The sequence below is a fragment of the Pyrenophora tritici-repentis genome, chromosome 10 (assembly GCF_003171515.1).
Source record: "Pyrenophora tritici-repentis strain M4 chromosome 10, whole genome shotgun sequence".
Taxonomy (NCBI): Eukaryota; Fungi; Ascomycota; class Dothideomycetes; order Pleosporales; family Pleosporaceae; genus Pyrenophora; species Pyrenophora tritici-repentis.
In genome coordinates this window covers 220,788-233,163 of record NC_089399.1, presented here as the reverse complement: position 1 = coordinate 233,163, position 12,376 = coordinate 220,788, and the positions used below count along the sequence as shown (strand labels likewise).

Genomic DNA, 12,376 nt, shown 5'->3' with positions numbered 1-12,376 from the left:
CTGCCGCTATTGCAGCTTATACGGTGTCGCCGCCGCGTAAGAAGCCCTAGCTAGGGTTATTAACGTCTCGGTCAGCTTTTCTACAGTCGTCGATCGAGCACAACATACGGTAGGTAGAGGCAAGCCTAGCAGAGGATGAGTATAAGATCTAGAAGCGGCAACTAGCGTTAGCTAAGGAGGACTAGCTGTCTCTTAACCTGCTGCTATACTAGGAGTTAGTTGCTGGGCAATTCCCTATACTCTCGAAGTTTGCTATTAACATACTAACGATACCGGCGGCAGCAGCAGACTGCGAGCGGACTTTTAGCGAGCTTAGCGACATGTTAGGTACGCGGAGACTCCATATAAAGCCAGAGCTTATTTTAGCTTTGCAGTGTTTAAAGCAGACTCCGCAACAATCAATCGATTGACATGATTGATTCCTATATAGGTTAAAGAATTACTTCATTAGGCAGCCTTTAACCTAGATAGGAATCAATCATGCCGATCCGATTGATTGTTGCGGAGTCTGATCACAGTAGATCTGATGTCTTGCATACTCTCCGTCTTCAGCCGCAACAGTTGATGCAATATCAGAATGCCCCAAGGAAATAACGCCTAGGGAACCAGAACTGCTCTCAACCTTTCTCTCAACATGGCCGCTGTCGGGACGACTGATCTGATCCTCCATTCTTTCAATTCCTGGCTCACCGGTAGAAAGTCGAGTAGTGATCATTGAAGGTCGTGTTCTCAAGGTTTCTTTGATACTCGGCTCCGGATAGTCGTTTTCAGACCACCCCACCTGAATGGCGCGTTCTTGTTGAATTTCCTCCTTGGTATCAGTACCAAGAAGCGTTTGCGCTGAAAGTACCGAACGAGAGCCATGATCGGATCTCGAATTTCTACTCAAGGAATATGCTGGTCGTTCTCCCGTAATGTTACGATCCCGTTCGATTGTCGAATCAGGTCGATCAGGGCTCAATCGTGACCCATCCAAAGCTTTCTTCGTTGCCCCGGAAGAGGTACTCCAGGGTCTGTTCTTCCTAGCGTTGGCCATGACTACTTTGCGAGCTTCACGCGCCGTTCCTTCGCCTCTGAAGTCATCAGGGTGATTAACGACAACCCTAAGCAAACCTCCAGTGTCCGCCCCTGGAAGATCTGTGTGTCCTTCAAGTACAGCAGCAGAGGCCGCCATAAACCCAGTCTGACCCGACTCATTCACTTCGCGGCTGTCTTCCATGTCCACAGCATTCCGAGGAACGGGCACATTGCGTTCAATCTCACTCTCCGATTCGACATCGACCACACGTGGTCGACGACTTACACGAACCATCGCTTAGAAATGCAAAACTTCCGATATGGCGAGAGCAGAATGCGCTCAGCAACAGCATAGAAACAGACGAAGGAATAACGAGAAAGAAAGGGAAGAGAGTGAAGAGCAATGCGATAATCAAATTGCCCGCGCAAACTAGCACAGCCCACAGCCCGCCAGGCTGCATACGCGGTATACCCATTCAGGCGCCACGCCCACCACTCAGCCATGACGCCACTGGGGGCCGATTCAACCTTGCGCGCACAACCGACATACGGTATTCGTTTCAAGGTACTTGACTTTTGGTACGACACTTACATGTACCCATGGCCTGATAAGCTACTGGGAGGACCGGGATAAAGTCTTGCGGGGGCTGTGTACTGCAGGTTGCAGCATGTGGTGAGGCAGTAGTCCAGCAAACATGTGTAGTATAGGCCAAGAGTCAGCCTTTTGGTCTGTCGGCCTCTTAGTCTGTCAGCCTTGTGGTCCAGCTGGATATAACAAAAAAAGCTAAAGCACAGAGTAGATGCGAAGTCGGAAGAAGGAAGAAGAAGAAGAGGTTCAGAGGCAAGTGCGCACCCACGCAAGACCCGACTGCCGACTTCCAAAGTTAAAAACATGACGCCATACACCATGTCTAACACCCAACTTCCAATTTCCTGCCCTGCAACTCCAGTGAAGCACAGAAAACGCAAGCCATCCCACCGTTATCATCACAAAAGCACCGAGATCCAAAACTTATTGACTGGATAAAAACATTCATCGAATTTATACTTTTCTCTCATTCCTCTTCACCATCTAAACTATCCATGTGCAACACATGCAAATACGTCTATAACAAAGCATCCATCTTGACACCCTGCCGGAAACCCAGAGCCAAACAAAGGAAAGAAACGTCAAGGAAAAAATCAAAGGCATACATGCGTGTGTGCGTGCCTATGTGGTCATAATGCGTAAAATATATCATGTCTCCAAGATTCATGATAAAGTGGCAATCAATCGCTTACAACTGTGTCAAGAGACCCTCGCTCTCCAACAGCAGCACGATTTGGTGCACGGCTGTCCTGACATTGCTTGTTGAGAGATCAACAGTCAGGTCGGCCTTCTCAGGAACCTCGTACGGGTCGTCGACACCGGTGAAGCCCTTGATTTCACCGGCGCGCGCCTTGGCGTAGACACCGCGCTTGTCGGTCTTCTCGGCGTGCTCGAGGGGAGTGGCGACGTGGACGAGGTAGAAGGATCCGTACCTCTCGACGGTCTGGCGGGCCGCCTTTCTTGAGTCTTCAAAGGGAGCAATGGGCGCGACGATGGCTGCGGCACCGGCCTTGGTGAGCTCAGAGGCTACAAAGGCAATGCGGGCAATGTTCTTGTCACGGTCGGAGCGGCTGAAGCCAAGTTCGCTGGAAAGTTCGCTGCGGATGGTGTCACCGAGAAGAAGAGAGACGGAGCGGCCACCTTGTTGGTTGAGAGTGACGTTCAGGGCGCGGGCGATGGAGTCTTTGCCGGAGTTTTGGTAACCCGTCAGGAAGACGGTGAAACCCTGTTGGTTACGGGGAGGGTGCGATTCTCGGAGCACGCGGACGACCTCGGGGTAGGAGAACCATTCGGGGATCTCTTGGCCAGTTCGGAGACGCTTGCGGAGTTCTACCCAGTGAGTTAGTATTTTGGGCTTACAAGTGTAAAAGGTGGGATGACATACCAGTTCCAGAGATGTCGAGAGTCTTGATACCCTGCTCAACCTCGTTCTTGGGCTTGTACTCGTCGGAGTCGGGGAGGTAGGTCATCTGCAAGAAGGGTACAACCTCAATGCCAAGCTCGCCTCTGTACTTCTCGACGGCGTCCTGGGCGTCATATGGACCGTAAAAGTCAACGCCCTTGGAGTTCTTGCCCGGGCCAGCGTGGTCACGGCCAACAATGAAGTGAGTAGCACCATGGTTCTTGCGAATAATGGCGTGCCAGATCGCCTCACGGGGACCAGCCATACGCATAGCAAGAGGCAGAAGGGCGAGGACAGCCATGCCGTTGGGGTAGCGAGGCATCAGTGCCTGGTAGACACGGACACGGGTGAAGTGGTCAATGTCACCGGGCTTGGTAAGACCAACCACGGGGTGGATGAGGACATTGGCCTGGCGAGCGCGGGCGGCACGAACCGTCAGCTCACGATGAGCGCGATGCATGGGGTTCCTCGTCTGGAAAGCGACAACCTTGGACCAGCCAAGCTTGTCAAAGTGCAGACGCAGTTCCGCGGGTGTGTATCGGAGACCGACATAGTCGTAGTGCTCCAGACGGTCGATAGCCTCGAGCTTGCCACCAACGTAGAACTCCTTCACGGTCTCGTACAGGTACTTGATGGCGGGGTGTGCCACATCGCCGTCCTTGTCGAATACCTCGCGCGCCTCCTTCTCCTTGTCTGGCTGGTATACATCGTCGACTGTGAGGATAGCAAGGTTGCGGTCGTCACGGAAGTCGCGAAGAGCGATGCGTGCACCCTGCTTGACGCCAACTTCATCGATGGTCTGTTTTGAGACATCGAGCGTGATGGGAATGGAAAAGAGGTTGCCGTCGGCGAGACGGTTCTCGGCAACTACACCATCGTAGTCCTTTTGGTTCATGAAACCTGCATGCTACTGTCAGGTACCATCTCGGTGCAAACACGGCAAACACGAGGGGTCGTTTTCGCTGCCCCTCGCCTAGCGCGGCGGGATGACGACTTACCCTCCAAGGGTGAAAAACCTCCGTTGAGGATGAGTTCCAAGTCGCAAAGCTGCCTCTCAGACAAAACAATTGCGGGGAGCTTCTCTGCCTCGTCGAAGAGCTCCTTGCGACGGGGCGCATCGCGTGCAATCAAGTCCTTGAGGACGCCGCCTGTAGTTCAAGTTTGTCAGTGACCGCTGTGCTTGTATCACTAATTCTGTAAAAACTAACCGTGGGGTGCGTTCGCCATTTTGCGAGGATAAGATAAAGAATGAGGGGTATAAAAAGTCTCTGGACTAGATATGAAGACTTCGAGTTATGTCTGGCGGTTCAAAGCTTCTTCGCAAAGAGGTCTTTGGGTCACTTGAAATTTGAAAAAGATGCGACTGAAGAACAGAAGCCGGGGCACGGCGCAAGCCCTTTTTATTCTATGGAGACTACAGGTTCCATCCTTTCCGATTGTTGACCGTGTTATTCTGGTTTTTCACTGCCGCAGCGCCTAGGGTACAAAGCGGGTGTTTGTATGGGTCGGCAGATCTATGGAGCGATTGCGCAATTGCACGCGATATTTTAGAGCCTTACCTGTGTCGCCCGCAGCTTTCCGTTGGGCAAGAATAACAAAGTGACGTGAGCGGAGCGGAGTCCAAGAGGATCACATCTAGGTAGGCCAAGGTACCGTTTTAGCGGCATATCGGAAGCACTTCACTACTAAGAGACAGGCCTGGCATGTGGATCATTAAATGTCTGATTCATTTGTGAGCTTCATTGGCTCGTATTTCGGGGGTATCTCGGCCCCGCATACATAATGCCGGCTGTGACTTCCGTTTACCCCATGTGCTGTCCTAGAAGAGTCCAACCCACATGCTATGATGCCATATCCCAGGAAAAACCCAAACGCCGTGCTAATGCGAGTACAAGAAAAGACAACTACTGCGCCACGCAATACACTATGCGTTCAAAGAAATTTGCTGCAACTTGTTCTCAAGTTCTTGGTTTTGTCGCTTACTTTCTTGCTCTTGGAGGAACTGAGCATATCGCGACTTGGGGTTGTGGATACCGCACTCGGTCTTGTTCTTGCCCTTCCAGCGTCCTGATCGCTCATCCTCTCCAGCAGCTACTGGCTGGGTCGAATGCCAATCGCCAACGCTCTTGTAGCCCCTGTTGAGAAGCTCGTTGTACGGGACGTCGTTGGCATCCACGTACTCCTTGACCTGAGTAAAGCTCCAGTTGGCTAGTGGGTTGATCTTGATCAGACCAGCCTCGTCGACCTCAACAATGTCTAGGTCGCCACGCTTTCCACCTTGGCTACGTCGTCGACCAGTCAGAACGGCCTTGACTTGAAGCTCAGAGTATGCTCGCTCTGCAGGCTCGACCTTGGCGACATAGTCGTAGAGCTCATCGTTTGTTTCCCAAAGCTTATCACCGTGCCTGGTGGTGAAGTCATTCACACTGTCACAGCCGGCAGGCTTGTAGACATGGACGGGGGTCCCGTATCGCCTCCTTATCCGGTCAACAAGGGCGTATGTTTCATCGAAGTGATACAAGGTGTCCAAAAAGATCAGATCGATGTTGTGCTTCAGAGGTCCTTCGAGCTTCGAAAGCATATCTACGGTGACGAGTCCAGTAAGACCAAAGGCTGTGGTCTGGAAAAGTCCTGGTAAAGATGTGATGCACCATCGAAGGATGTCTACATCATGTTAGTCGAACATCCTCATAAGAATGTACCGCTACCACTAACCTTGTGGCTCGAGCTTCTGAAGCTGAGAGTTGATGAACTTCAAATGCGGCTTTGTGAAGTAGACCTCGGTCAGGCTTTCCTGACTTGATGCAGCAGAGGCATAGCCTGATTCTTCACGCATTGTGGGTTGTTTGTAGGAGTCGACTGCGGAAAACATTGGTGACGACATGTTTAAGGGGTGTGGCGAAACCGTGGTAACAACACGTGCAGAGCAGCCAAAAGATGGTCTTTGTGGTTTGGTGTTTAACGAAGGCTTCCCGAAAGAAGATTCTATTATCAAGCGTTGGGTTCTGGAGGTAGAAAGAGGGAAGAGGTCCACGGTCTAGAGTATATATTGGGCGCCGCCATCGCACTGGATTTGTAACCCACCTCCGCAAGGTGCGATAGCTGGGGGTGAAGACGTGCGATCACGCAATTCGCGCTAGTACATGGTGGAGCAAAACTCTTTCTGCCAGACTTATGTAAGTTGGCTTCACCAATCAGTCGGCGGCAGCGAAGGTCTCTCAGGTCTGAGGCTGCAACGACGTCCATGCTCGTGCATTCCGCGGTGTGCGTTGGTTGCTCATCGCCCGATGGCTTGCGAGTTTGTCATCCAACGTCATACGGTCGATGTTTGTCGGACTTTGCGAAATATTGAAATCATCTTGCAGGAGAAAAGACGTTCAAACAAGGATAGCTCTTGAGATGCTTATTTCCTTATCCCATTATGACCCTCTCTTGATGTTTGCTTGTCCGTTGAGGCTGACAAAACGGTTTCGCCATCTTAGCTCGGCTCATCGGACAAGGGCCGGGCGATCGCTTCGGGCGCTTCGCTGATACGACTTGCGACACACATCGCGTTCCCCTAAGAAGCCATCGGTTAGTAACTATTGTGTATGTGGAGTTGCGAGATATTTTACCTGAATCTCTCCTCGCTTCACTATCAACGGCCACTTAGCCTTCTCCACGACATGATGTCTTCGGTGCCACTGTGGGGAAAAACCAGCCCTGCGCATTCATCTTAACTCCGAGGCTGCTCACTACCGTCTGCGTCCGAGTAGAAAGCGATGCGACTTCTGTTCTCTTATAGCATGTTGCTGTTGTGAGTGTGGCGGATGTCAGCACGGCGGGGTCATTGAGGAGGTCTTAACAATCCTCGCCTCCTCACACTAATCCAGCCGCGGCTAACCGCCGTGCCCAGGTGCTCTCCAGCTTAACATCGATTGGACGGAGAAATAAGAGCGTAGTTCTGATCTCAACATTATGCATGATACCTACTCAAGTGTATTCTCATCCATTTCATGTTATATTCTTCTCAGATTATCGGCGTTTAATCCTTTCATTTTCATATTCTTCACATCGCATGATCCAGCCCCTCCAACATCGCAATCTTCCCCCTCCACAGCTCCCTTGCATTCCTCCAAAACACCCCATCTCTCTCTCCATCTTCCAACCACTGAACATCCGCCAATCCCCTGATATTAGCATCCACATCCCAGAATCCGATCCCATAAGGATAATCCGTACCAAACACCATCTGACTAACCGGCACGCCCATGCCCTCCGTCAACCCCTTGATCTGCTTCGGCCATACAGGTCCCGCACTATCGTACCAAAACCGCGTCTTGTACGCTTCGCGGGCGGCATCCGAGGAGTTTGGGAAGCCGAGCAAAAAGCGCTCTGAGATGTCTGGAAAGGCACCTGCACCATGAGAGATGCGGTAATGCAGATTTGGGAATTTGGTGATTGTGTTTTCGGCGGTGAGGCTAGACACTGCTCTTGCAGTCTCAAAGTAAAACTCTCCTAGGCCAGAACGTAGGGGTGCTGTTTTAATTCATGCTTAGTCAGTTACTCCGGTCCAGGAGGTTAGAGAAAGATACTTACATGGTCGCGAGTTGATCAGTCGTCCATCATCGAGCTTGATGATGGGTTCCGTGGGATGCACAAACACAATCTCCCTCCCATCCCCTCCATCACTCGTTGCTTTTTCTTGCAAAAACTGCCAAATCGGGTCAAAAGCTGCATCCCCAGGATACATGCCCTCGTGATTGGTCAGCACGCCAACGCCCACTGGTCCTATACCGAGCATTCTCTTCAACTCCGTTACAGATTCCGGTACATACGGCAACGGAAGGATAGCTAACCAACTAAAGCGCTCAGGGTAGATCTTGCACAGCTCAGCAGCGAAGCAGTTGAGCAGCCGAGCGAGAGCAAGCGTCTTCTTCTTGCGCAGATTCTGGTCCTTTTCTCCGAGAAAAGCATTTGCCTGTGGAGTGGAGATGCAGAGTACAGAATGAGCGATATTATGCTCGCTCATGAACTCGAGATGGCCTTGTACGCTCCATGAGGGTGTTGCACGGCCTGCAGCGTTGAGCTCAAGGGCACGGAACCAGTCTGGTATGGGACTGTGAAACCATTAGCAACCGATGATGTGAATATCGAACGTTCCTGAGTGGGGTTCGAGCGTTCGAGCTTACTGAGTGTGTGTGTCGATCCTTTTTGCGTATGCGAAGTCAAAAGACGACGTGTTCACAGTGCTCGTGGCTAAGGCAGTGATACTCTCAAGAGCTTCTTTTGCAAATGGGAGCACTGTCAGGTCGATACCATCGACATAGGATTCATGCTGGATTTGCTTCCATAGTGTGTTGGTGTCTCCGAAAGGGTACATCTGCTTTTCGTTAGGCTCATGGAAATAGGAAGATTACAAGGGGGAATGAACCCGTAAAGCAGATAGATCCATGGCTTGGTGTATGAAGTCGCTGACACCTGTGGTTGCAGCTAGGGTGTGACGAGCTGGCCATGTCAGCAGAGGCAAGATGTAATGCTTTAACATTGTTGAAGATGATGACCTACAAGCTTCATAAACTGGACGATATACTCTGTCTGTCTGTTTACTTATTCAGAAGTAAATCTTTTGAAGTGACGATGGGAGATGGTGAGTATCTATGTTAGTTGCAGATGCAGCCCTCCTGCATGTACATAGCCTTGTGGGGAGCCGCAGCCGTAAAGCGGTGCATCTGCACTGTACAAGTTTGGGTTTCTTGTAACCTTTCAAGTTTCATCAATGCTCGAAAGAAATTGAGAGAGGCTTCTATAGAAATAGCACAACCGTTACTTTGGGCAGATTGCATCGAGGAGATGTTCACGCCGGCGACCGGGACGGAAGAACCCCTGACTACCTAGGTACACAACAAAAAGCACTTCACACCAACTGCATACGACCGTTCACATTGTACATGATTGCGAAACCTCGACAGCCACGACAGCACTCTGATGTTTCACCGCCCCCTACGGCACCTTAATCCTAGAGAACCTCAGGTCACGTGCCCAGCATGATGTCTGTCGACGCCCGACTGTTGCCTACCTTGGGCATACACAGGCCTTTCTATCCTACCGGCAGGCTCCAGATGCACCACCTGGATATTCTTGTTCAACGTGGCTTAGTGCATGGTGTTTATCGATTCTGCGAGTTCGGATGCCGAGGTTGAGGCTGAGAAACGAGGCTATGCGGGGACGGCCCTTGCACATGGGAACGGCTCTCATGCGCAACAAGGCCATATGCCAAACGCACGAGTTTGTTGCGCACTGCGTCACTGGGCTATAGGACCTGGCCATCTGTTTGTCGGCTATGCCCGCATACCTGCAAGCTTAGAATAGAGAAGCGCGGGCATCGCCCGCGCTGCTAGTAGTGGGTCCGCGGCAGCGGTTGGGTCCTCATTTGACAGCAGGCCTCGTTTTACGGGCATCTCAAGGGAAAAAGATCCGTCTCCACAGTTCCTCAGAGGCACAGAGTTGGCCGGCAGCAGTTCAGCGGGCGCTTCTCACGGGAGCCTTGACGGCCGGAACTCGGTTCTTCCCGCTGCGATATTGTGGGTTGTGGTTGAAACGCTCCATCACATCACTCACACTCGCCCATCCAGTGACCGCGCCTATCGTGAGCGCCTCGCGGGCTATCAAGCGATCGCGTCGTGACATTTCGTGTGCATGTCTATGTATTTGGCATGTTATTCTCAACCTCTCCTTGGACTCTGGAAGCTCCGTGCGCGTTCGGATTGCTGACCTTCCGCCTTTGACGTTTCTACACCTGCATCCTACTGCAGGTTCCCGAGCTCAGCCCTACTCCCGCCAGGTGGGTATTGATCACTTCAGCGTCCTACTTGCAGCCGTTCGACCAAATGAGGTACCCCTTGCCCGCTTGTCGCTTGCCAAGGTCTTTATTTGGGCCCGTGGCTGCTCGTCGAATCAACGCCAGGTTAGCCGCCCTTCCCCTCTACCGCCTGCCGCTGCCCCTCCTCGGCAACGGTATTATTCTTAGACATAGCCGCATAGGGAACACAGTAGGCACTCTCAAACAGGCGCTTCTGCTGCAGACATGCTCCCTTGTTCGAGGGGACGAACCGCTCACGTTTTGTGGCCCGGCCACTCACAGGCCCAATTTTGGCCTCTCCTAGCCCTGTCTGATGGCGCTTGCGCCCACGACCCAGTGAACAGCCTCCTCTTTGCCTAGTTGCACATCCATTCTCGGTAGATATGAGATCGATCCGGCGATTACAGAAACATGTCCTGGTTTCAAAACAATTCTCCGACCGGCCTACTGGCCTTTGTTGTGGATGAAGGCTCAGCATGCGGCTCAGTGTATAAAGATGTTGGCTTTGCCCCTAGACTCAACTTTAGATCGCACAGACTCCAAGGTACGGACCACAGTTCTTTCGTTTTCCAGTGTGAGAAAATCTCCTACCTTTTGCTCTCCATCAATCACTCTCATTCTCCCACGTCCGCTCTACCATAATCATAATACGCTACTCGACCGCTTCCACCAGTCCCATCTTTGTCATCACCGCCTCATTCCACATCTCTATTTCCATCATCACTATCTCCTACTACTCGTCTTCATTCCGTTGGTCAACATGCCTAAGATTGAAAAGGGTCCCTCACATCGCCTCTCCGTGTCAACGGCCTCAGCCGCAGGCGGATCACGGAGTTCCTCCTGGTCCACAAGAGATGACGAAACACTCATCCAGGCCAGAGCCCAGGGCCTCAACTGGAACCAAATTGGACCAAAACACTTTCCCAACAAGACCCCCAATGCCTGCCGCAAACGACATGAACGTTTGATGGAGAGGCAAAATGCGGAGCAGTGGGATGGTGTCAAGTTGGATGTATTGGCACAGGCCTACATGGAAGTCCGACGAGACATGTGGAGCATACTTGCTGCCCGTGTTGGTGAGAAGTGGCAACTGGTTGAGACAAAGGTACGTAATCAACCTCATCCTGTCTATGATACATTTACTCATTCAACTTAGTGCATGGAGAAGGGATTGAAGAACCTCACTCAGGCCTACAGGTCGGCACAGAAGAAGCTCGAGAATGGTACCTACCATGACCATGATGACAGCGGAGTAGGCGTTTCTGACCTCGAAGAAGAACAAGAGGATCATCATGTCGACATGTCCAGCATGTCCAGCATGCCCGCAATCCCCGAAGCTCATTACACTACATATCCGAGCTACCCAACCCATTCGCACCAACCGCGGGTACCGAGCATCCAGTCCATGCTGCATCCGATGCAACACCCGCACCCCATGCAGCAGTCTTTGCAACAACAACCGATGCAACAATCGATGCAACAGCAGCCCCTACAGCAGCAATCGATGCAGCAGTCTTTGCAACAACAATCGATGCAGCAGCCTTTGCAACAACAATCGATGCAGCAGCCTTTGCAACAACAATCGATGCAGCAGCCTTTGCAACAACAATCGATGCAGCAGCCTTTGCAACAACAATCGATGCAGCAACCCATGCATCAACAGGCGATGCAATACCCACCACATCACCTCCCGCACCAGCAATAGGCGCTCAACGCTAACTATGCTGGGTCGGTCTTTCTTCAATACTTCTTGTTCATTCCATATCTCCTTATCACGATCGCCACGGCTCTTCTGGCTTGCCTCTACACGGCAAGCTATCTCGTTTCTATACCCATCTCAATACCCCTTCGGTACCCAACCGATATGACCCCTGCCATCCGGCAGTCTTTTCTTCACTACGCACACCTCCCATGATGCTCCTAGACCCGCCTTGCAAGGCAGTCTTTATTTGACCTCGAATTTTTAGTACAAGACAGCGGAGGACTGTAATCAGGATAGGAAAAGGACAGGACATTCGCTTCCACCTGATCTGGAGCACTGTGGTGTTTGGTGGTGTAGATTCTTTTGTGCAATTTTTGCTGCACTTTTGTTTACACATCCCGTACTTGGGATTTTGTGTTTTGCTTTTTAGATTTTCTGTAGCCATACACTTCCTTGTCAATGTTGTCAATGTTAGTGTACTATTTCCTCTATCAAGATTTCCGTGCCAAAGATGTCGCAGAGACGTATCATGCACCGAAATTCAGGTACACTATTTGATGGCGCATTAGAGCTTAGAATGCGATTTTCTTACTCTCAGTAAGCACACTACCCCTGACACCGTTACAAACCGCCAGGCCACCTTTCTGACTACCCTCTAGTTCTGTAACCGCCCACGAGGTAAGGCTGCGCCCCTCTTTGAGGCTCCCTTTCCCGTAGCACAGCCCCCACGCCGCACACAGCCCACGCTAAATGCACACATATCCACCACACCACCACACAACCCCACGAACGCTCCAACATAAGCACAAACAATGACCCTCACTA

At 51.5% G+C, this 12,376-nt stretch overlaps 5 protein-coding genes across 5 annotated transcripts; 1 reads left to right on the top strand and 4 right to left on the bottom strand.

Annotated features, from left to right (window-relative positions):
• Positions 1-478: 478 nt before the first annotated feature.
• On the bottom strand, positions 479-1,312 carry PtrM4_039080 (uncharacterized protein; the record flags this gene model as incomplete). Its single annotated transcript, XM_066104312.1, has 1 exon — positions 479-1,312. One exon carries the CDS (start codon positions 1,310-1,312, stop codon positions 479-481), a length of 834 nt encoding a protein of 277 aa, XP_065958876.1.
• Positions 1,313-2,294: 982 nt separating this feature from the next.
• On the bottom strand, positions 2,295-4,235 carry PtrM4_039070 (MET3, ATP sulfurylase (sulfate adenylyltransferase); the record flags this gene model as incomplete). The annotated part of the gene is made up of 4 exons (XM_001937744.2): positions 2,295-2,935; positions 2,991-3,908; positions 4,007-4,156; positions 4,217-4,235. 4 exons carry the CDS (start codon positions 4,233-4,235, stop codon positions 2,295-2,297), a joined length of 1,728 nt encoding a protein of 575 aa, XP_001937779.2.
• Positions 4,236-4,932: 697 nt separating this feature from the next.
• Positions 4,933-5,892, bottom strand: PtrM4_039060 (CysH, 3'-phosphoadenosine 5'-phosphosulfate sulfotransferase (PAPS reductase)-FAD synthetase; the record flags this gene model as incomplete). Its single annotated transcript, XM_001937745.2, has 2 exons — positions 4,933-5,672; positions 5,724-5,892. 2 exons carry the CDS (start codon positions 5,890-5,892, stop codon positions 4,933-4,935), a joined length of 909 nt encoding a protein of 302 aa, XP_001937780.1.
• Positions 5,893-7,056: 1,164 nt separating this feature from the next.
• Positions 7,057-8,535, bottom strand: PtrM4_039050 (metal-dependent hydrolase TIM-barrel protein; the record flags this gene model as incomplete). Its single annotated transcript, XM_066104311.1, has 4 exons — positions 7,057-7,526; positions 7,587-8,107; positions 8,180-8,370; positions 8,422-8,535. 4 exons carry the CDS (start codon positions 8,533-8,535, stop codon positions 7,057-7,059), a joined length of 1,296 nt encoding a protein of 431 aa, XP_065958875.1.
• A 1,810-nt stretch (positions 8,536-10,345) lies between these two features.
• Positions 10,346-11,554, top strand: PtrM4_039040 (uncharacterized protein; the record flags this gene model as incomplete). Its single annotated transcript, XM_001937747.2, has 3 exons — positions 10,346-10,393; positions 10,628-10,954; positions 11,006-11,554. 3 exons carry the CDS (start codon positions 10,346-10,348, stop codon positions 11,552-11,554), a joined length of 924 nt encoding a protein of 307 aa, XP_001937782.2.
• Positions 11,555-12,376: the final 822 nt, after the last annotated feature.